Below are 24,363 nucleotides of genomic sequence, written 5' to 3'. Positions count from 1 at the left end.
CCCTCTCTCTCTCTCTCTCTCTCTCTCTCTAGTGTGTTTCATATTCTTTATGCACCACGCTGCTCACTATGTATTATATGCTTGATCGTAGAGCAAACGTGAACTTGCCATCCATGCTAAAACATAGGTAGCACTGTTTATTTTATAAATTCATGGAATCATATACAGAATCTGGTAAACCTCCCGAGTATAGGATAAGTGTACACTGGACTTCCCTCTAAGAATGAAAATTATATACATGACACTGGACTGACACATGGTAGCAACAACCTGCGCTCACCTTTGCTTTGGAAACTACTCATCAGACCAGGTGATGCCCTCCATGCCGACGTTCTGGTCGAGCCCCAAGGCATTCCACACCGCAGGAGAGGCGTCAACGATGTTGTTAGCACACGGGGGCTCGTAGTTGTGGTCTTCGTCGCAGCCATAGACGGAGTCACACTCGTCCACCACCTTGGCATACACAGACTTGCCATTGGCGCTGATCTTGATGCGGTGCCCGCAACGGGCCATGTTCTTGAACCAGCCGGTGGAGAGCGCAACGACCATCTCCTTATCGCTGTGGTAGGAATTGTCACACTCGGACGGACCGCCGCCGTCCTTGCCCTTCTCGAAGCTGTTGAGCGTCAAGACGGCCTTGGTGGTTGCGGTGACCGGCGGCGAGCAGTGGTACTGCGGGTACCTCTTGCCATCCTCGCAACAGTCTGGGTCGTTGCTCTTCTCACAGTTGCCCGACTTTCCTGGAAGGTAGCCACTCGCATGGCAGACACCGAGACCCGAGCGGAGTGAGGACGCGATGTGGGCGGTGGAGAGCGTCACCAGGAGGAAGATTGCCATGGTGGCTAGAGCTCTTGCAGTGGCCATCTTACCTACTGAACAGTGCTGAACTATAACCCTCGTATACTTCTTCTTGGTTGCTGTTACAGTACTGGTTTGTTTGCCTCGATTGCTTGTGTTGTGTGGTTAGAGAGCTGCAGGGTTGACTTTATATAATGTTGCTGCTAGTTCAGTTCTGAGCACCAACTTGTTGCATGTTCTCCACGGCAAATCATTGATGAGTTCAGACATGGCACTGATCCGTAACGTATCAAATGGATTGTTATAATACTAGGTCGGATGTATACATATCGTCTCTCATTGAGCATGATCCTTGGGAAAGACAGACAGAGACAGGATTACACGGATGATAAAACTATTGCAGAACAGGTTCACAGAACTGAATGAATTGATAGCAACATTCTATTCTATTTCTACAACCAATTTTCCGAAAAAAAATTCCCTAGTTCGTGCAGGTCTCCTTCGTGTGTTCATGCAAGGCTTCCCTTCTTCTTACTAAAAAATTCAGGTCCAAGTCTAATTCATGTGTTGTTCAAAATGTTAAGAAACCAGATATCCTGATTCAATTTCACACAGAAGGAAATAAAATGTACAACTTGGGGAGAACATATATGATGCTACCACCAGAGGTGCAGTTCCTTGCTGGTTTTTCTTTTTTAGACAAACTCACAAAGCTTTATTCAACCGTCACAAGGTTTACAGGGAAGAAAACAAGCTGCTGCAACACATATTTTCGCCATTTGAGCAATTTACCTTGAGACCACAGTTTCATCCTCAGATTCCATTGCCGTAGTAACATCTTACTTGGAACTTTAGAATCCTGCAGACCACCATTTCATTGCCTGAATGTAGTACACTGCATATACACGCTGGCAGAAAGGTAGCGGAGCACATTGCTCTGCTTAGACCCAAGCTGAAGAACAGGGCATGCTTGATTGCTTGCATACATCTCAGTGTCGCAAACCGAGCTTTCGCTTGGATCTATAACTGCAAGGCTAGAACTGCAAGACACACATCCAAATGTTCGATTTCGTCGAGTTTGAAGACCTCCAGCATCTTGTTAAAATCAAGGTATAACCACTCATTTTTCCACTGGCGTTACATTCGAATGTGACCAGAATCAAAAATAGGATAATCTCGCAAAAATAAGTCAGGACGTCTCTGCTTCTCCATACATACAGGTAGAATTTTCCGTTGTTGGGCAGCCGCAACAGGTTTACTTCCTAGAACTTATTTCTCTAGCATGACAGTATAGAGTGAACAGCCCTAGTAACAAAGGGGAAACGCTCTCGCTCCATTCGCTGAAGACGGTCCTCAATTTCACTTGGTAACATCATGAATGGCATTAGCCAAGTAGGCGACGTTGCCCGTCGTTACGCCGGCCATGCTGAAAGAATAGACGCAGAACAAGTTTACGTGAGGAAATTAGACCAAATGCGCCAGCAAAACAAAGAAAAACATGAAGAAACTGAATAGTTCTAGCCGTTGTTAGTACCTTATTCTCCCATTGCGTGTCATGTAGATATGGTATTCACTTGTCAGGCGATCGACTTGTTCAGGTGTCATCCCACTGTAGCAAAACATTCCAATCTGCACGAATATACAAAACAGCTCTTACATATAACCAATAGCAAAATTGCCAATCTCCAAAAGAAGCAAAGTTGAAATGAATGCAGATATTCTTGTCCAGCTAAAGATATCAGCGCCAAACAGATGGAGATTGTGACTTGCAGGACTGTATTGGCACCATAACCCACACATCATATAATCATTTTCCCCATCTGAGTTTGCACGAAAGTGTGGGAGCCATAATTTCCTTAAGTTGTATCAAATGTAGTCCCTGGTGAACAAAATTCTCTATAACTACAAGATTATAGTACCCCAGGGTGGGACCTTACAATTGCTAGCATTCTCTCAACTATTGTGCATCGCTACAATTTGCATGCCACTAGTATTAAATTCAGAAATTCCATAATGACATTTATCATAGTGCTACTTACCTGATTGGTGACATGCTCCCATGATAAAGGTGAACCTAACTTTTCAAGATTCTCCCGAAGTGCCTTCCGCATTCCAATGATACGATCAGCCATGCCCTAGAGACAACAAGAATTGTGAATAAACTACTTTCTTTACATACTCCATAGACTTCATTTAGGAGCTTTAAATGGTTTAGGCAGCTAATCAACAGTTTACCTTGACCTCTCCTAACCATACGTTCTTCAATTCTGGATCACTAAGGATAATTGAAACAACCAGCGCACCATGAACAGGTGGGTTGCTGTACATTGGTCTCGCAATCTGTTGCAATTGGCTCTTAACAGCAACTGCTTGCATCTCATCCTCGCAGAGGATACTGCAATGGCAGCAAATCAAACGATAGCAACGATCATGATATGGCTACCATTTAAATAAAACAAAACATATTTTCTTTGAGAGTCATAGACTTCGCTACAGATAATACACAGGGAGCATTCCCTGAAGTGAAGTTTTTCTTGTCTTTTGTTTTATTTTTAAAACACCATGTGTCTTGAGGAATCCAACAATCTCCAACAAGCCATACTTATTTATTTTTTACCGGAAAGCCACACTTAATTTTACAGGAGCATGCGTGTAGTTGGTCAGAACATACACTATTGCTGAAACCAAGAACTAAGGTGATAGCATCATGATAAATGTTTCAAGGATAACTAGCAGTGGTCAATTGGATACCTCAGGCATCCCGCTCTCTGTCCATAAAGACCCATGTTCTTTGCATATGACTGAGCACATCCAATTTGGTGTCCATCTTCAAGGAATATACGGATTGCCTTGGCATCCCTCTCTGGATCACCACTAGCAAATCCTTGGTATGCCATGTCAAAGAATGGGAAATGGTTCTTCAACTAAAGAAACACAAGAGTGAGATATGCAAGCTATAACCTGTAGCAAACAGGAAGCCAATATACAATTAACATCAATGTCTGTTATCTTCTATTTGTCCTTACCTTGAACTGATAGGATATTTCTCGCCATTGTTCCTCAGTAGGATCTACTCCAGTAGGATTATGGGCACATGCATGAAGCAAAAAGAATGAACCATTTGGAGCGTTCTGCGGATGACACAGAAAATCAGAAGAAGAAAACATAAAATCGAAGCAGCTATAGACAAATACACACTGTCAACATGCTAGAATCACTTGGGAAATGGTTAATCTTTCTCTGTCTTAACTTACAAAATCTAACAGGCTGAAACTATATATGTATATAAAAAACTCAAGGTGACAGACAGAACAAGTAACATGAGAAGTTGATAATTGATCTATAGCTACGTGGTTTTACAAATCCATACAAAGTTTGATACAGGAATGAGCAACAATGCAAGATGTCATAATAAAAATGATACTCAGGAAATGGATCACCTTGATATCATCCATCAATCCTGCAAAGTCAAGCCCTCTCGATTCCGGATGGTAATATGAGAATGTCCTCTGTGGCACTTGAGCATCCCTCCAAATATTATGATGGCTGGAGAAGTTTCCGACATTAATGTTAGCTACTAAGGATGTAGCGCAAGTGGGAAGACAACTGCTTATGAATTCTGTTTGACTTTCGTAGCAGCAAGCCTAAGGTAAGATAAACCACTTCCCCCGTCCCATATTAACTGTAGCTCAAACGGATACATCCTTTTGAGCAACAGTTAATATGGGACGGAGGGAGTAGTTCTCATGTAGACCACAATGGTGTTTACTGAAGATCTTTCTTTCTTTTTTTCCTTAAAATAATCTGAAAAGTGAACAAGAGAGCAATTGGTGTCACAGCAGAGCATTAACTCACTTGGACCAAGTTGGTGTAGGTATGTAGATCTGCGAATCCGGCAGGAAACGCTTCTGGAAATCAGCGAAGAGCCGGCATGCGCCAGTTCCTGAAAGTGCCTGCACCGCTGCAATTCTTTTATCTTTGATGAACTCGGAGTCCTCGCCATACGCCAGCTTTAGCGACTCTTCAATCATGTGGATACTCCCTCCCATTGGAAGGTACTCCCTGTTTTGCAAATGTAACCAAGATACTGATCATAAGTCTGGAAGCCAAAACACATGGCAAACTGGCAGTGTCCACTCTCCAGTAGTTAAGTGTTTGTGTTTAACATTGATATGGTCTAGTATCAAGCAAAAGACAGCATGTCTAGGATGACCGAACCATCTTTTTCATGATAAAGCTGCCAAAAAGCATCATCTGAAATTTATGATGTAGATCAACCCAAAACTGGTGTCCGGCCAATAAGCAGAAAGTAAAAAATGCTAGCATTCCAAAATCTCATTGAAGGAGAAAATAAGAAAAACCGGCGCCACTACAAGATAAAGGCGTCGATGCGGTTCCTATTTGGAAGGTTGTAATTTCTTAACCGCAGCAGTTCCTACCCCTGCCAATAGTATCGGTTATCGATCAAGCATCTAGCATGCTATTTCTCCCCAGCCCGCACATAAAAATGAACATAAGGTCCTTGCAACTAACTAGTGGATCAGCAGGTGCGAAGCAAGCAAGCAGCTGAGATTCCCAACACGCACAACTAGACAAGAGAAAACACTAGCATCGGCCGACTCCGTGCCCACTCAAGCCCGCCGTCATCCTGGCCGGCGGAAATTTCATCGAACACTATCCGTGCAAGCAGCAGCTAGCAAGAGCGAGCGGATCAAGGGAGCCGGGAAGAGGATCTCACGCACATGTTGAGGTTGCCGGCGATCCGGCGCTCCGCCTCGCGCACGCAGTCGAGCACGACGGGCTTGCCGCTGTCGTCCCGGTAGGCGCCCTGCAGTTCGCCCAGCCATTTTGTCAGAACCAGCCGGCGGCGGCATTCGGATGGGAAGATTCCAAATAAAGAGGCGAGCTATAAGAGGAGTGTAAGCACGTACGACGCCGACGTTGACTTTGTCGGGGGAGGGGTCGGCGAGGAAGGCCTCGGTGACGCCGAGGATGGGGTCCTTGGGCGCCGGCTCGACGTGGCCGAAGAGCGACGCCATCGCCCGCGCCGGGAGCAGGGGCAGGCCCCCTGCCCCGCGCCGCCGGATCGCGGAGGCCGCGCGGCGGTACAGCGCCATGGCGGGCCGGCGAGGCGGCGGCGAGATTCTTGGCCGGCCGGAGGAGGGGCGGAGGGGAAAGGTGGGAGGAAATCTGTGGGCTGGTTGCGGCGGGCGGGCGGTGGTTTTGCGGGGGAGGAGAAAAAGGCGTTCCGTTTCGACGGATTCCTTCCCCGTCTCGATTCCTTCGCTGGCTGGTTCCAATTTTACCACTTTACTGCTACTCTGACTGGCAGTCAATTGTTACTGCTAGTGCTATTTTCACTACTCCCTCTGATCCATATTATTTGTCGACAAGTAACAAACACTGTACGTGTCCGGAGACAAATGGTAGAGACAAAGATCATCCAACCGTATGCATCAAATCCAAACCATGTGTTATGACTAATAGTGGGCTAGGCGGTCTATGAGAAGAAGAAAAGAGATAAAGTTGCGCATGGGCTGTCGAGGGACATGGTCCAACTAATAGTGGGCTAGGCAGACTATCCTGACTTCTCCCAAACCGTCAGCGCCGTCAAGTTGGGATACTTGAATCCCAACCGAGATGGAGAACCTTGCAAGAGGGTTTTATAAAAAACCATTTTTCATTGGAAGGGGTACACGACATGGAAACAAGTCTTAAAACAAGTGCTAAAGAGAAGTGAGTTTAGAGATGAACGCATCCTTAGTGGAGCCATATACAGAAGAGGAAGTAAAAAAGACCTTGTGTCCAAATGTTTCCGATATATGCTCCTGGGCTGGATGGGTTTCACGCCCTTTTTGTCGGCGTCACTGAGACGTGTGGCGCAAAGAGATCACGATGGTTGTTTTGAGAATTGTCAAGGGGGGAGAGAACATTGAATCCATCAATGGCACTACCTTGGTTCTAATACCAAAGGGAACAAATTCTTCCTCCGTCTCACAATGTAGACGATAAGTCAGCACCATCAAGTTGGGATACTTCAATACAGCCGACTCCCATTTGGCGCTGTCTAGCGGAATAGTGCGCACACCCGAGGTTGAATCATTCGCACAATGGACCAGCCTAGTTTTTTGGGGATTTTCACGAGTAGTCTCGCCCTTTTTTTCAATTTTTTGTTCCATTTCTTCTTTTCTTTCTTTGTGTTCTTTCCTATTTTTTTCTTTTTGTTCTCTTTTTGGTTTTTTCTTTTTTAATTTTCAATTTTTTGGGAATTTTATTTTAATTCATGAACATTATTTTGTTCATCGGATTCAAAAATGTAAAAAAATCATTGAATTCAAATTTTATCCATCGAATTTAAAAATTGGTCATCAAAAATAAAAAATGTTTATAAAAATCGAAATTTTTCCATATTTTTTTCAAAAAATGTACATCAAATTCAAAATTTGTTGTATTGATTTTCCAAAAAATGTTCATTGAATAATATTTTTGTTCATCAAGTTTGAAAAATGTTCATTGATTTTTGAATTAGCGAACATTGTTTCTGAATTTTATGAACAAAATAATGGTTTAATATTCCGAATTTGTTTAAAGAATAAAAAATAGAAAAAGGTTAAAAAATGAAAAATATGAAATAAAATAACTGGGGAGCCCAATCCCGCTTATGGGCCGGCCCATGAGGGGCGCGCGGGAGGGGAATGGGTGTGCGCTGGCATGTTTGCCAGCGCTCCACATGCAAAATAGGAGCTCCCTTCAGTACGAGCTGAGATGGAGAACCTTGCAAGAGAGTTTTATGAAAATATTTTTTTTCATCAAAAGGGGTACACGACATGGAAACAAGTCTTAAAACAAGTGTTACAGAAAGTGAGTTTGGAGATGAATGGTTCCAAATGTTTCCGACCAAGGCTCATGGACTGGATGGATTTCTCGCTCTTTTTTCAAGCGTCACTTGGACTTGTGCGGTAAAGAGATCATGCTGGTGGTTTTGAGAATTGTCAAGGGGGAAGAGAATGTTGAATCCATCAACGGCACTATCTTGGTTCTAATACCAAAGGGAGCAAATCCTTCCTCCCTCTCACAATTTAGCCCGACAAGTCTGTGCAATGTCCTCTATAAGATTACTTCAAAAGTTGTGGCCAACTGTTTCAAGGTTATTCTCCATGGAATTATTTCACAAGAACATTCAACTTTTTTTGCCAGGTAGACTCATCACAGACTATTATATCAACATATGAGTGTCTACATTTTATGAAGAGGAATATATCCAAGACCAACAGTTATGATGCTCTTAGATTAGATTTGATGAAAGCTTATGACATGGCCGAGCGGTAGTATCTCGAGGCTATAATGTTGAAGCTTGGGTTTAGCCATCAGTGGTTTAATGTGGTTATGGTGATGGTCAAGTCAGTTTTATTCACCGGTAAGAAGCTTGGGGAGTTCAGGCCATCCAGGGGTATTCAACAAGGAGATATCATTTCACCCTACATTTTTCTTGTCAGCAGTGTAGGGCCTTTCCTGCCTGTTGAGATCTAATCAGTCATCTCACTTGAGCGGGATTAAGGTGGCTTCAATGGCTCCACCAAGGAACCACCTTGTTTAGAGAGAGAGAAAGGTCACGGGCCAAAAGCCTGGGTAGGCCGGTTCATGTGCGCCAGGGCTGAATAAGTTTTTGGTCCAGTGAAATAGTTTTATTTATCAATTGAATTTACAACAAAGGGTTTTGGAGGCCAAAACTTATCCAAATGAAACCATAAAAAAACCAAACAATTCACAACATTAGCTAGCCTCATATAGAGTTTTGCGAACATTTATTTCTGGCTAAAAGCAATTACATGAATATATGTTTTATGCAATGAAGTGAATTTGGCAGTAATAATTCCCTAAATTATATTTAGGGTCTATTGAATGTTCAAAATGTTTCTAAGAACTCCAAACAATTAGGGCGATTTCATGATCCGGTCGGAGCTCATCGGCGGAAGGGAGCGGCGACCGCGGTTCCTCCCCTCCGAGGGCAGTGCGTCTCTAGTTTTTTTTTTCATTTGTAGTGGTGGCAGAGCGGAGGTGGGTGGGCCGAGTTGAGCCCTAGAGCAAGAAAGGAGAGGATGGGCCCAGCAACCAGCTGGCCAACCGAAGTGGGCTTTCACTCCGGCCAAGCCCACGAAGCCCACGAAGCTAGCGCGGCCCATTCGACCGGTCCGTTGCGTCCGTCCTACAAAACTCCGCATCCCCCCCGCTGCGCAACGGACCGTAACGTAGCGTAGCTTCCCTCCTCCCCTCCCCTTCCTCCGCTCCGGGGGCCCTCGCCGTCGCCGTCGCCGTCGCCGTCGCCGTCGCCGGCCGAAGTGAAGCGCCGCCCGCGCTCCACGGGTAAGCCAGCCCCGCTCCACCCCCACCGAATGCATGCGAAACCCCTCCCCCGCTCGCTCGCTCGCGCTCGGCTCAAGAGGCCCTGCCGCACCCTAGCCGGCGGGGCCTCGCGCGGACGCCGCGGAGGCGGAATCCCTGTGCTGCGCTCCTCTCTCTCGCCCGCTCTTCCCCGACCAGAGCGCGCGCGCGCGCATGCGCGTGGCTGCTCTGCTCGGCCCGGCTCGAGAGGCCCTAGCCTGGTCGTCGTCGGCGCCGCGCGCGTCGCGTCGCGGCGGCGGAGCTCTCGCGCGCTCTTCTCCTACCTACCAGAGCGCGTCCGTGATTTCCTGCGGCCGTTGCTGACCGATTCCGTTTCGCCGTCTCTTGCTGATGAACCTGCAGGGCACGCGATGGCCGCCGAAGGGGACGAAGAGGGGGCCGCGGCGCCCAAGGTGGTAGGGCTAGCGCTCAGCGGCCCCAAATCAAGCGCCTACGTCCTCCGGTGGGCGCTCCGCAACTTCGCCCAGGACGACGCCCCTCCCGCCGAGTTCAAGCTCATCCACGTCCTCACCCCGGTCCTGGCCGTGCCCACGCCATGTACGCAACGCCACGGCTCTTCACGCCCCGCCGCTCCTTCCTCCTCGTCGCTTCCGCGCGTTTGAGTTTGCTTTCGCCGTACGCATGTTCACCATCTGTTTGTGTTTGTGCCTGTGCCTGTGTACCTTCAGTGGGGCACCTCCTCCCGATTGATGAAGTCAGCAACAGCGTCGCCGAAGGCGAGCTCGAGAAGATGTGGATCGAGAAGCAGGAAATGCTGCAACGCTGCAAAGACACGTGTGATGAAAACAAGGTTGGTTTGGATCAGCAAGTGCTCCTGCCTTTGCATTTCATGTTCTAGAATGAATCTGAATGAATGAATGAATCAGTGGATCGACCCCCTTCTATGTTGGCTGGATTTATTTGTTTGTTTAATTGGCTCAGGTTGACTTGCCTTAACAAGTACTCCCTCTGTAAACTAATATAAGAGCGTTTAGATCACTATTTAGTGATCTAAACGCTCTTATATTAGTTTACGGAGGGAGTACTAGTACTCCATTTCCATTTCATAGTCTACACTGGCTGAATGAATGCATCAACCCCTTGTCTGTTGGTTGAATTTATTTGTTTACTTACTACTATAGCCCAGGTTGACCTGCCTTAACAAGCATATCTCCATTTCCTATTCTAGACTGGCTGAATGAATGCATCAACCCCTTGTCTGATGGTTGAATTATTTTCTTGACTTACTTGGCTCAGGTTGAAGCTCAAGTACTGCTTGTTGAGGGTAAAGATGTCGCGGATACCATTTCTAGTCTTGTTTCTCAGTACCAGATACATAACCTCGTTGTCGGTAACCCTCCCAGCAAGAGCCCATTCACTAGGTAGCTCCTTCATACTCATACTCATACCTGTACTGTACTAATTCGTGATGAATAAGAAATAATGTGCGTGCTCCTGATGACCATTGGATCTTATAGGAGGTCCACTGCAAGTAGGACGGCCTGCAAAATTTGCAAGTGTCTCCCCAGCTTTTGCACGGCATATGTTGTTTCAAAGGATGGATTGTCTTCAGTTCATGTTCCTGAATCGGAAAGTGGCTCGCCCTCTGGCTCTCCAGTACCAAAAGGCAACTCTGGGAGCTCCAGCACCAAAGAATTTACAGATGGAACGTCCTCAAGATCCGGTAAGGCCCCATAGGCGTCAACCTATCACCAAATATTTCTCACGTATGTTCCCTTTCTGTGCATCCCTGGCGTGCAATATATCCCTTCCCATTTCTCATTGCTGCTAGAACTGTGAAACTGCAGCAACCTTGCATGAAGACATAAGCCTATTATTGTTTCTAGTACTTGGCTTAAAAGTATAATCTGAAATGCAAAGATAGACAAGTTGGAGTTGCTTATTTCCCCTTCTCATCATCTGAATGTTACCTGTTCCCCTGTCTCATCAGATTTGGATGGCAGTTCAGCGCCGGGCCTGCCTAGTTTTACTCTGAACGATTATCTCACTGGAAATGCACCAGTATATGCTGACAAGGAGAGAAGAATTGCCTCACGCACTGGTGCTGAAAGCTCTATATTAAGTCAATTTCGGGGTTCGGACAAGGTTCCAACAAGTTCACTGCAGGAATTAATGCTTTCAGACAACAAGGTTGGTGGTACAATTTCTTGGTTCTTGACTGACTTCTAATTATATGAACGTCTTCATTGAAACTATAGTTACGCGTCAAACACATACCTTTTGCTTTGATTTTTTCCCTAGATAATAGTTCATATATAACAAATTCCACAGTTTTTTGTTTGCTAACTTTGCTACAGTAATTTGCTTTCCCTCCAATCTGATTGATAACGAGTTACTATGGAGTTGGCACGTGCGTTATGGATCTTGAATTATTATAGATGCATTCCTTAATTAGGCCAATTGACTGTTGCTCTGGAAAAAAGAGGTGAATGGAATATATGGTATGTTTTGGGGATTGCACTCTTAACTCTGCTCTGATCTGATAACCTGTCCCATTGCAGGATGATGTCAGTACAGAGCTTGGAAAGCTGAACCTTGAACCGAGTCATAATAGGCTGCTGGCAACGGCATCCAAGGACGCTGATAGGGAGTCGAGGCTGGAGAAGCCCCTTGTACTTCCAAGCGACTCGTACTCAATGTTCACCTGGGAAGAGATTGATAATGCTACAGCGTCATTCTCACTCAAGATCGGAACTGGGTCTAATGGAACGGTATACAAGGGCCATCTCAATCACTTGGATGTAGCGATAAAGGTCCTTCATTCTGATGACAAATCCAGTACCAGGCATTTCAACCAAGAGGTAGTATTATGTATTTGCTGAATTCATCCTGTGCTTCTTCTTCTACTACTTCTAGTGAACTGTTTTTTAATTAGGCAGCACTGTGTGTGTGTGTGTTTTAATGGCCTTTTCATCATGACATAGTGAAGCAGCTAGCGTCCCATCTTGAGAAATTTTTATGTCAAAAAGTTATTTAAGTGACAATGTTCAAAAAAAGTTGATGCAAGTGCACTCTGTTTCTGCAGCTTGAGGTTCTGAGCAAGATACGCCACCCACACTTGCTGATGCTCCTGGGAGCCTGTCCGGACAGGGGCTGCTTGGTGTACGAGTACATGGAGAACGGCAGCCTTGCGGATCGTCTGCAGCGCAGAAAGGGCACACCACCGATCCCATGGTTTGATCGCTTCCGCATTGCCTGGGAAATTGGGTCAGCCCTGGTGTTCCTGCACAGCACAAAGCCCAGCCCAATCATCCACCGTGACCTGAAGCCTGAGAACGTCCTCCTCGACCGCAACCTAGTGAGCAAGATTGGTGACGTGGGCCTGTCAACCCTGATGCCACCCAAGGAGACTCTGTCGAACCGCACGGTGTACAAGAAGACGGGCCTGGCGGGCACACTGTTCTACCTGGACCCGGAGTACCAGAGGACCGGGCAGGTGTCGGTGAAGTCGGACACGTACGCGCTTGGCATGGTGATCCTTGAGCTGCTGACGGCAAGGTGCCCGATCGGACTACCTGAGGTGGTGGAGCAAGCAGTGGAAGACGGTCAGATTAGCAATGTCTTGGATGAGAGCGCGGGGGACTGGCCCGTGAGGGAAGCGCATGACCTTGCTCAGCTAGGCCTGAATTGTTTGGAGATGCGGAGCAAGGACCGGCCTGACCTCAACAGCGTGGTGCTGGAGGAGCTGGGGCGGCTGAAGCGTATCGCGGCCAGCGTGTCGGGGGTGGCGTTGCCAGGGTCACCCAGTCACTTCAAGTGCCCAATACTCAAGGTACAGTAGATTAATGTCGTCCCAGTGAGTGTGTGTGTGTGTGTGTGTCATAGATAGACTGATGATATGGTTAAAATTAGCATGCATGTGGATGTGTGGATTGATAGCTTATTGTGTGTGTTTGTGTTTGGTTGCAGACGGTGATGTATGACCCATGCATCGCGTCGGACGGGTACACGTACGAGCGCAGCGCGATGGAGATGTGGCTGTGCGACAAGGACGTGTCGCCGGTGACCAAGGCGCGGCTGCGTGACAAGACGCTGTTGCCTAACCTGTCTCTCAAGAGCGCCATCGTGAGGTGGGTGGCCGATGGGGGGAGGCCTGTCAAGGAGTAAGGCTAATGGTAAATACTACTACTAAGCTAGTCTAACAGAACAGAGTGCTGCACATATCATGGGGGCTTGGTTGGGTTGGGTTGGGTTGGGTTGGGAGAGAAGGCTGATGGTATTGGTGGTACAGAGAGTAGACTGCACATATCATGGGGACTTGGTGTCTGCATAACGTGAAGGAGCAATTTTGCAACGATACTATCATACTAGAGTAGGTAAGTCGTGGAGATGTCCAGGAGAGGAAACCCTGAGTTGAGTTGGTCTTAAAAATAGAGAATACGGAGAATTTTGGTTGGATTGGATGGGTGCCGAGGTTATATATGGCATTGAAACTTCTTGGATGATATATGGCTTTGTCCTTTGTTGTTGTTGGCCTTGTGCTGTGAAGCCAGACTGAGATGAGACGAATAGAATGTGGATATCTTTTTTGGGTGCGGGATTAAGTTACAGAGTTGCTAATTTTCAGCTGACTGTTGGGTTGTTCGTTTTCTGTTTCACGGGTTCGCGTCTGGACGGTTATGTCTGCACATTATAACCCATGGTTGTCATGTTTTGTCGCTTGGTGTCCTTGAGCTGCTTTGGCTTGTGTTTTGCTGCCCCCGATTGGATAGCTTGCTAGGTTTGGGGGCTGCTCTAGGCTATTTAGGCCTTGTGTTTTTGCTCCTCTGTGTGCAGTTTGGCGTGGTTGTTGCTCTGCAAGTAGTTCAGAGATAGCTAGGTTTGTTTTGTGTCATGGCTCATATGTCTTTCTGGTTTTGCAGTGCTGCATCGGTTGGTTATTCTTAGTTTGTGTAGACGAAGCGGTAGGTGAATCCCTAGCTGTACTATTTACACCATGGCTCATATGTTTTTTTTCTGTAGTTGAGAGCTAGTAGCAAGTTTAATCTTGTGGTGTAGCTGCCCTTCTGCTGTAGTGTCTTTTCCATCAGTTGGGTTTACGTACCTTGTATCTTATATGCCCAAACCTGGAAGTAGAAGGATCATCAAACCAAGAAACCTTCTGATGCATGATGCCCAAAACATAGAATCATTTTGAAGCTGGTGTGCTGGATGCCTGGATACTAGGACATCACAATGCTGAATGATGGGAAAATAATTCCATGCAGAAAAGCAGCTAATTTATAGGATAATTGGTGCTTCTCGATTATTAAGATTAAAAAGGCGTCCAGTTTGGTGCTTTCTTAGGAGCCTCACTGTCACCAAGTTCCTTGTGTGCTGGTGTTAGCTTGCCCTTGCAAATCAAATCATCATATCCAGGAAATTCAAATCCTTGTGTAGAGTGCAAATCATGATATCCAGACAGTCCTAGTGCTACATGTTGAAGACCTTGACACATGTACTTGGCACCTTGAGGACTCTATAAAGGAATGGTGGGTAAACAGATCAAGACGGTTAACCATATTCCAGTGTAAGAAAGGATTGCAAAAATTGCTGTATGATGGCGGGTAACCATATTCTCTAAATGATTCCATGATTAATTAGTTAATTTGTGCCTGGAGGGAGGCATTCTCTTTATCTTGCTGGAATGCATGCCATGTTTTTGCAGCCAAGTGGATCTCCATAGCTTGGTTAACTGCTTGCACAAGACAATGGGCCAACGAAGAGTTTCATCCCAGTATTGTTTCTGTTTATTTTGATCCGCTGATTTGGGCAGTGAGTGATGATCCATCATTCAGGGGAAGTACACGAGTCTCAACTTCACACAACTCCCTCCGCACCAAAATATAAGACGTTTTTGTAGTTCAAATTGAAATCAACATTAGAATTGCTTGTGTTGAGATCAACATTAGAATTGCAACATTGATGAATTCGCCGTGGAGGAGTACCTCGTCTCCACCTGCGGACTCACCCAACCTCACGCGCTCAAGGCCTCCGCCAAGCTTTCCCACCTCAGGTCCCCCGCCAACCCCGACGCCGTGCTCGCCTTCCTCGCCGGCCTCGGCCTCTCCGCTGCCAACGTCGCTGCCCTTGTCGCCAAGGACCCGCAGTTCCTCTGCGCCAGCGTGGAGGGCACCCTGGCCCCCATTGTCGCGGAGCTCATCGGCCTCGTTCTCTTGCGTTCTCAGATCGCGCGCCTCGTCTCGATCACCGGCACCACTTTCCGCTGCAAATCCATCGTCTCCGGACTGCACTACTGCTTGCCCCTCTTCGGCTCCTCAGAGAACCTCCTTCGGGTCCTAAGAGTGACTCCTTTCTCAGGTCTGACCTCGAGCGGGTGGTCAAGCCTAATGTCGCCTTCCTGCAGGAGTGCGGGCTAGGTGATTGCGATATTGCCAAGCTCTACGTACTTAGGCCATCGCCACTCAGCATCAGCACGGAACGCATCCGGACAGCAGTGGCATGCATCGATGGTCTTGGTGTACCCCGTGGATCTCCGATGTTCAGACATGCACTACAAGCTGTTGCATTCCTCAGCGAGGAGAAAATCACCGCCAAAGTGGAGCACTTGAAGACCACGTTCATGTGGACGGATGCCGAGGTGGGCATTGTCGTTTCTAAGGCTCCAACGTTGCTGACGAGGAATAAGGAATCGCTGCAGCGCAGGTCCGAGTTCCTCATCTCTGAGGTGGGGTTGGAACCGGCATACATCGCTTATCATCCGGCAATGCTCACTTACAGCTTAGAGGGCCGGATCAGACCCCGGTACCATGTCGTAAAGTTTCTCAAGGAAAATGGATTGCTCAAGCATGACCCGAGCTACTTTACTGTTTTCAAGGAGTCCGGGAAGGCATTCAACAAGATGTTCATACACCCTCATAAGGAAGCTGTACCACACCTTGAAAAAGACCACGCTGCTGCTTGCAAAGGGGAGGTGCCCACTAATTTCAGATCCACATAAGCCAAGAACGGGCTCTGATGTAACTGTGTGCTGGTTGTCCGCTGCTGTATGACTGTTAGATGCTGGGTTGATCGTTGCTAACTGTGATGGAAATGATAATTTGAGCCCTGTCTCCTGGTAATTACTTGGTAGTTTCCTAGTAGCTTCTGGACATGCAAGTAGGTGGTAGTACCTGTGCATGTTCCTGGTAGTTTCTTAGTGCATGGATAGGAAAGTGCTATGCACTTTACGTGGTGGTGATCACGCAAGGGCTGTGCATGTACGTAGTAGTTCCTAGCTAGGAGTTTACTTTAGCTTGACCAGGTAGCCTATAAAAGGACCTGTGCCCCATCGGTTGTAACCAGGCCATTCCAAGTTTGCAATACCAGGCATTTCCTCCTTCTAGTACCACCGTGTGTGCTCCAAGCCTCAAGTTCTGTGTACTACTACTATTGCTACTAGTGTGTGTATGCGATACACTAGTGAGTGTGTGAGTAGTACGTGTGTGTGCATAAAAAAAGAATGCAAATCCCAATTTTTGCAGCATAAAAAAAGAGATGTGAGGATATGAACACTAATATTTATTTATTTTAAATAACTAAAACATTGAAAATCTAACTAAACTGAATTTCTAAGCATGTCATTTTCAAGTACCCCCAACAATTTTAGAGATTCAGAATAGTGGCCAGAAATACATCTTGGGTAGTTGAATAAAATAGTTACCACACAATGAGCACCAAGCAAAGAGAATGACGGGGATGAAACATCTTAATTGTGAAGTACTGATAAGATAACCAATTGCCAACATATATAGTCATGAGATGCAAATCCCATGGATCAACCCTGTGAAGAAACACTAACAACAGAACCGATTTCACATGAGGTAAGATGCAGACTTTGGATTTCCGATAAGAAATTTTGGAAGATAACTATAGGACCGACATAACTGATGGCATAGTGAAATACGTACATCCACTAATCTAAATTACCTATTACTACATGGCTGGATCCATGCATGCTGACCACCAGCACACTGAAAGAAGATTCTCTATTTCTAATTTCCTGGCGGTCACCACGTCGTCCAGTCGCTGGCCATGTTGACTGCAGAGAAAGGTGGGAGCGTCCAGTCGCTGGCCATGTTGACTGCAGAGAAAGGTGGGAGCGATGGATGAGGGAGAGAATCGAAAGAGCAAGAACAAAACAATCCCAAACTCCTTCCATAGTGCCGTTGTCCAGCCGCCGATCTGCGTCATCTGGCCACTCCTGCACAGCATCCCCACCTCGTCCTTGTGCTGGTGCTCCAGGCTTCTTCTTGCCAGCGACCTATCTATATGGCCACCACGCCTCATCGATCTAGGCCCGAATCACCAAGCCTCGCCCATACCTGAGCATGTCGCCGAAGAAGATGTTGCTGCTGGAGTAAGATGTGCATAGACAGCCAAGAAGGGAAGCATTATATGGTACTACCTGCGAGGTTTGCGACTTTACCAGACATTAAGCAAATGACCTGAATTAAGGAATGATAATAGCCATAATCGCGAGCTTGAAGGGGAGCATGGCAGTTTCCAGCAGAACAATGCCATGATTGCGAGCTTGATGGAGAGGAGAGAAGTTACCAGTACATGAGGCGCCTCTCCCTCGCACGCACCTCACACCTTGCGCTGGATTGGATCGGCTCGACCCGAATCCTTCTCCGCCGGTCGCTGGAATCGACCGGATGGACTCGTCTTCACCTGGATCCCGCTCCTCCGGTCGCTGGGACCGACCGGACTCGATCCCATCCCTATGGACGGACGCACCCCGACGGTCTTCGATCTGGAATTGAGCCGGCTCAATTCCAGATCGATGCGCTCCCGTTCCCCTTAGCCTCCTGGATCGGGACTCGATTAGGGTTCGCTAGGTTGGGCTCTCGAGTAAAGCCGACGCGGTCGCTCTCGGGTCCCTCCTTCGAATGGGCTGCCGGCTCGCCCAAGGCCCAATGCGCCACAGGCGCCCGTTTCGGCCCGTGGAGCAGCAGCCCACAGGACAGCCGGCCCAGTTAACACAGATCAAGGAACAGGTCGCCAAACGCATGAAATCGAACGTTCAGGAAGTCCCAAATCGGGAAAACGGACGGCCGAAAACGCTAATCGCTGAGAAGGCTCGCTTTAGGTGCAGTTATACTGTCCTTAATTAATAGAGTCTTGCAGAATTTCAAATATAGGAATAGTGTGTACCTCAGTTTACAAACCAACCTGTGCGAGGATGGTGCACATCTATTTGTTCCTGATTTGAGGCTGTAGAAGTTGGAAGATCTCAGGTGTGTGCTTGCAGTAAGGCAAAGGATAAGTCCATGCTATACTGGCCAAGAGATGTGATTTAAAGATCAGCTATATGTCCCTTTCTCTGGTGCTTGTTGAAATATAGAAACAATATGAATGAAATGCAGGCGAGGGGAACTGGTTGATCAGTAAAGCGGCTTACCACCGGGTGAGAAGATGTGGAGTTTTTCATCAAGCAAAAAGTGGGTGGGCAATAGGAGCATACTGATTTACTGAATGTGGATGGTGCTTTCTTTCTTCCAGGTGAAGATGTGCTAAAACTGCATGTTGATGGTGCTTTTTTTCTTCTTTCAGGAAACGAGAGGAACCATGGCGGCAATGGCTTTGCTGTACTATACATCATTCTGAAGGCTCTGTTAGTTGATGGTGCCCTGAAGCTTCAGTGACAAGTACGGCCTGATGATGGCATGAGTTCTAATCAGGGAAGCTCCTACTTTTCTCTTTTCTGAATCTTGCAAGTTAAGTAATCCTTCTAGTATTGTATATACTATAGATTTGAATAATCCTTCTAGCATCTGGTGCTTTCATCAATTCTGTACATTTTGTTGGATCTTCACTTGGATGTAAACAATTTTAACGAGTCACACATGCATGTAAACAATCCTGCCGGAGTCCCCTTTTGTTTCGAAAGAATTTGCCCATCTCCTCATTGATCGACACCGCTGTTTGCCCACAACTAATCAGGTGCATAATCCTATGAACAAAGCCTGCATCAAAACCCTTTTTGAGCAGCACCTCCCGCACAAACTCCCAGTTCACGCGGTCGTAGGCTTTCTCGAAATCTAGCTTGAGCAGAACCCCTTGCTCTTTTGTTCGTTTTAGCTCATGCACGATCTCCGCGAGTGCAATTGGTCCCTCCAATATGTTGCGCCCTTTGATGAACCCGGTCTGACACCTACTAATCACCCGTTGAGCAATAGGTGTCAGCCGGACGGCGTAGGCTTTGGCACACAGCTTAAAAGGAATATTAATTAGCGTGATAGGCCTGAATAACTTGATGCAATCCGTGCCCTTAACTTTTAAACGGGCCAGATCCACTTGGCCCAGCGCAAAGCCATTGACGATTGCGTGAAACACATGTTTCAGGCTCGACCATTTTTTTTTTTGAAAAACTCAACCGACCACCCATCAGGACCCGGGGCCGTGCCCGCTTTCATGGAGGCAAGCGCACGGTCAATCTCCTCCGGGAGAAAAGACATGACTAGTCCTGCATTTTCTTCCTGAGAGACCCGCTCGGGAGGCTCCCACAAATCCTCCCGAAGACAGAGCCGCTTCTCCTCGGCCGTCCCTAACAGCCCTATGAAGAAGTCATAAATGTGCTTACTGATCTCCGCCTAGATGACCAAGACCCTATCCCCATGATTAAGGCGAAGGATATCACATTTACGCTTTCTTCCGTTGGCGTACGCATGAAAGTAACATGTATTTGCGTCGCCTTTGGTCACCCACTTGATGCCGCCCCTACGGCGCCAATACTCCTCTTCGGCTCTCAGGATGGAGAGCACTTGGTCTTCCAGCGCGTATCTCTGCGCCCACTCCTGCTCAGAGAAGGTTCGCACGTCCGCCTCCGCGTCAAGCGTCGTGATTTGATCCATCAGCTTGGTGCGTTCCTTTTTGGATTCGCCACCAAAATTGGCTCCCCAGCCCCTGAGGAACGCACGAAGCCTAGCCGCGGCTATCGACCAAAACTCGGCCGGGCCCCTTTGGGGGCCCATATGAGACACAATAGAATCCCACCTCTCGCGCACCATGCTCTCGAAGCCCTCTGCTTCAAACCATGCTGTTTCGAAAAAGAATCTACTACTACGACGAATCTGCTCCTCCCTTGAGGAAAAGATCAGCAGGATGTGGTCAGATCCGATCCTAGTCTCTGCCACTAACGAGCACATCGGGAAAAGCGCTTCCCACTCCGGGGTAAAAAATACATGATCAAGAACTGACCTAACCGGACGGAGCTGTTTGTTGGTCCATGTATATCTCGCCCCGGTCCGGGCAGCCTCACGTAATGAGGCCGCCGCAATTGCGTTGTTGAAAAGGGACACCCTAGCCCAGTCGACAATGCCGTTGTTCTTGTCCGAACCCAATCGGATCAAGTTAAAATCCCCTCCCACAATGACCGGGAGGTTAGCTGCCCGTTTGGCCCCCACCATCGCCGAGACCTCATCTAGAAAACCTGCAGACTTCGAATGATCCGCAGGCCCATAGACACCAATAACTACCCAAACCAGGTTGGAAGCACGGTGCCTAATCGTGGCCATAATGCAAAATACACCAAATTCCCACAACATTACATCACATACATCACTTTTACAACCCATCAGAAGGCCACCCGAATGGCCCGAAGCAGGAACCCAACGCCAATCAAATCGCTGTAACGGGTCGATCGCAAGTAAATCACAGGAAGAAAAGTCAGCCTTGATGGTTTCCTGTAACGCAAGCACGTCAATGCGCTCCTTGGCCATGTATTCCCTGAGCTGCGTGCGACGCCCTACGTGCCCACAGCCCCGAATATTCCAAAACAAAAACCACATTACAGCACCTGATTACGAAGGCGAACTCCTCGCGAGCTCACCGCCTTTTGCACTCTCTTCCTAGCCGGCGCACGGCTGGAAGAGGGGATGTCAGAACCTTCCCTTGGCTCTGCCTCCCCTTCGGGCACCACCACTGCCAACTGACCCCCTGGGCAGTTGTTCTGTGCATCCGAGGCATGGCACCGCGCCGCCGCCTCGGCCAAGGCAGCTTGTGCCTCCTCGCGCGCGCGCACTAACGGAATAATAGCAGTAGGGCTAGTCCCCAATTCAACCCCACTATCATGTAAAATCGAAGCAAGATAGCCTTCTTATGTTCAAGGCATGGTTCTGTCACCAAATTTGCTCCTAATTTATTTTAGTCAAGTCGGAAAATATTTTTTCTTAGGATATTGACTATTTAAATTACATTTGTAGTCCGCGCATTGAACGGGCCACTTTGCTAGCTAGTTACAAAGAATGGTAGGTAGTTAAAGCTTGTACTTTTGGCAACAGATAAGATTTAACATAGTAGTACATGCATGTTTATTACTGAACTGTTGCATTCTTCATCGAGCACTGGTGCCTTGATGAGCATAGTAGCTACTCGCAGCAGTTTTGCCTCATCGTGCTCTCAACTGAACACAAGTGTCCTCTTTCCTGGTGTCTCCTACTCCCTAATAGTTTTAATTTCACATCCTCCCTTTCTAGTCTCGCCCTCTCACCTCCCATCGTTCTTATCAGTGGTAGATTGTTGAGCTTGCTGCTACTTGGCGTGGTATATATGCATGCCCATATGTGGATGGTATCAGGTAGGTTGGTGGGTATGTGCTTTATTTTCAATCGATGCCATCATTTTGTAAAGTAGTACATGTACCTAGCTATGTGAAAGCGACTTCGGTTTACACGATGTATGTAACATAACTGTGATGGTCAGATAGAGATAGACTTTTCTTCAGGGCCACATCAGATGCTTCAGGTCTTCAGACATTATTTATAGGAAATGTAGTTCTCGAAACTTTTCGCAAAACCCTACTAGAGACTTTCTGCAAAATTTTGCATGAGCATAACATTTGAACTGAATTTGCGAAACAGTTGAGAATCTTGATTCTGCTGACCAACCATATATAATACTCCCTCCATTTTATTTTATAGTGCGTATGATTTTTTCTCTCAGATTCTGAAATGTAGTGCACATTTGTAGCAGATTGCTCATTTGGACAATGCAGTAGCACTACGCACATGTAGAGTGGGAACAAAAGTTTCCCTTGGTAACTGTACGTGCGCTTCAGAGAGCAATCTCTGATCATACACCATTGTTGGTCGATTCCGGGGAAGCGACCCATGTGGGAAACAAAAACATTTTCTCTTTCGGACTAGGATGGTTCGAGAGGGAAGGCTTCATGGAAACATAGCTAGAGAATGGACCAAGGAGTCAGGTGGGATTTCCAGTGTTGAAAGATGGAAAAAAATAAAATTTGACATTTGCACCGGTTCTTGAGGAGATGGGCCAAAAATCAGAGTGGTTTACAAGGTGCAAAAAGAGAGACTTATACAACTTATAAATGAGTTAGAACTAAAAGCTGAGTCTAACATTCTTAATGTGTCGGATCGGGCGGTTAAGAATGAGGCTGAGCATAATCTGCGTGTTCTTCTTGGAGAAGAAGAGATCAAATGGACTCTCAGAGCTAAGATGACAAAGGTCGTCCAAGGTGACGATAACACCCATTTCTTCCACATGATAGCGAATGGAAGACATAGAAAGAAGAAAAAAAATCAGCTTGAGCTGGATGAGGGTACAATTATGGGGCACGAGAACTTGAAGCTGTACATCTCTAATTATTATAAGCGACTTTTTGGGGCCCCCGAAGAAAATTTTGTGTCGCTCAATGAGCACGCAGTCGCTGACATACCTCAACTCAACAAAAAAGAAAACGAGGTTTTGTCTGCTCTATTTACTGAGAAAGAGGTGTTTGATGCGGTCAGAGATGAAACAAAGAGGTGTTTGATGCGGTCAGAGATGAAACAGAATAAAGTGCCTGGCCCTGATGGCTTTCCAGTAGAATTTTACAAGAAATGTTAGCATATCATTAGGAGATCTTATGCCTATGTTCCATGATTTATTCAAAGGGCATCTACAACTTTTCCACCTCATCTTTGGAACAATTACGTTGTTGCCAAAAAAGGAGGAGGCTGTGTGCATTGAGCAGTTCAGACCGATCTGTCTACTCAATGTGAGTTTTAAAATCTTCACCAAGGTGGACACGAATAGGGTTGATGCGGATTGCCCATTCGGTGGTGCAACCAACTCAGACGACATTCATGCTTGGAAGACATATCCTGGAAGGGGTTGTTGTCTTACATGAAACTCTTCATGAAATTCACTCAAAGAAACTGGATGGGCTTATCTTCAAAGTGGATTTCGAGAAGGCGTATGATAAGGTCAAATGGCCCCTTCTGCAGCAGGCGTTACGCATGAAGGGGTTCAATGAAGCTTGGAGGAAACAGCTGGATTCCTTCACTCAGAAAGTTAGTGTTGGGATTAAGGTGAATAATGACATAGGTCATTATTTCCAGACACATAAGGGCTTAAGATAAGGAGAACCAATGTCTCCTGTCTTGTTCAACATTGTAGCAGACATGTTAGTAGTTCTTATTGGTTGGGCTAAAGAAAATGACCAAGAAGGAGGGCTAGTTCCGCACTTGTGGATGGGGGAGTGTCCATACTATGATACGCGGATGACACTATTTTTTTCATGGAACATGATCTCGCAATGTCTACAAATATGAAGCTAGTTCTTTGCTTATTCTCGGGACTCAAAATAAATTTCAACAAAAGTGAGTTATTCTGATTTGGGAGAGCTAAAGAGGAACGTGATGCTTATAGACAATTGCTTAGTTGTGAAATGGTGTCCCTACTGTTCAGCTACTTAGGGATTCCAATTCATCACCGCAAATTATCGAATAAGGAGTGGAAGTGTATTGAAGATCGATTTAAAAAAAGACTAAGTTGTTGGAAAGGAAAGCTTATGTCTTATGGAGGTCGGCTTGTGTGACGCCCGGATAATCTTGCTACAGTAATCCCACGCTAATCGTGCCATGACACCTCAGTTACTGTTACTATCCTCGAAAAATTCGAAACCGTTCAAAATTCAAATTCAAATTAGTGACAACAATAAAAGTTTTCAAAAATTGAAACAAAAATGTTCAGTGGTTGCCGAATATTACCAGGGTAATTATGATGCAACAAACACATTTTTATAAAATGGCTAGATGGTTTTAAGTTAAATAAAACATAAAAAAATAAAAGAAAGAAAATACAAAAGGAGAAAACAGAGAACAAAAATAGAAGGAGAACATCCCCTTCCCTGGGCCGTGGCCCAACTGGGCCAACCCACCTAGCCCAGCCGGCCCA

General features: G+C 46.6%; 3 protein-coding genes across 4 annotated transcripts; 1 reads left to right on the top strand and 2 right to left on the bottom strand.

Moving 5' to 3' along the window:
• Window positions 1-294: 294 nt before the first annotated feature.
• Window positions 295-864, bottom strand: LOC119315448 (putative ripening-related protein 5). The gene has a single exon (XM_037590077.1). It carries the CDS (start codon window positions 862-864, stop codon window positions 295-297), a length of 570 nt encoding a protein of 189 aa, XP_037445974.1.
• A 625-nt stretch (window positions 865-1,489) lies between these two features.
• On the bottom strand, window positions 1,490-5,989 carry LOC119319280 (aspartate aminotransferase, mitochondrial-like). Its single transcript, XM_037593769.1, has 10 exons — window positions 5,730-5,989; window positions 5,541-5,626; window positions 4,654-4,860; window positions 4,239-4,344; window positions 3,825-3,929; window positions 3,550-3,722; window positions 3,034-3,193; window positions 2,838-2,933; window positions 2,333-2,427; window positions 1,490-2,224 (listed from the first exon to the last, which is right to left on the bottom strand). Exons 1-10 carry the CDS (start codon window positions 5,913-5,915, stop codon window positions 2,158-2,160), a joined length of 1,281 nt encoding a protein of 426 aa, XP_037449666.1. The 5' UTR covers window positions 5,916-5,989; the 3' UTR covers window positions 1,490-2,157.
• Window positions 5,990-9,108: 3,119 nt separating this feature from the next.
• Window positions 9,109-14,175, top strand: LOC119314455 (U-box domain-containing protein 52-like). Of its 2 annotated transcripts, XM_037589179.1 has the most exons (10): window positions 9,109-9,162; window positions 9,544-9,738; window positions 9,870-9,991; window positions 10,438-10,562; window positions 10,659-10,864; window positions 11,132-11,331; window positions 11,703-12,002; window positions 12,227-12,973; window positions 13,111-13,316; window positions 14,064-14,175. In XM_037589179.1, exons 2-9 carry the CDS (start codon window positions 9,552-9,554, stop codon window positions 13,306-13,308), a joined length of 2,085 nt encoding a protein of 694 aa, XP_037445076.1. In that variant the 5' UTR covers window positions 9,109-9,162; window positions 9,544-9,551; the 3' UTR covers window positions 13,309-13,316; window positions 14,064-14,175. The 2 variants fall into 2 exon arrangements, with proteins under 2 accessions (XP_037445076.1, XP_037445075.1); XM_037589178.1 differs by lacking the exon at window positions 14,064-14,175 and having other exon boundaries at window positions 13,111-13,745.
• The last annotated feature ends 10,188 nt before the right edge of the window (window positions 14,176-24,363 follow it).

The sequence above is a fragment of the Triticum dicoccoides genome, chromosome 6A (genome assembly GCF_002162155.2).
Source record: "Triticum dicoccoides isolate Atlit2015 ecotype Zavitan chromosome 6A, WEW_v2.0, whole genome shotgun sequence".
In the NCBI taxonomy this organism is placed as follows: Eukaryota; Viridiplantae; Streptophyta; class Magnoliopsida; order Poales; family Poaceae; genus Triticum; species Triticum dicoccoides.
The sequence above is the reverse complement of the archived record's forward strand: the minus strand, read 5'-3'. Positions and strand labels throughout refer to the sequence as shown.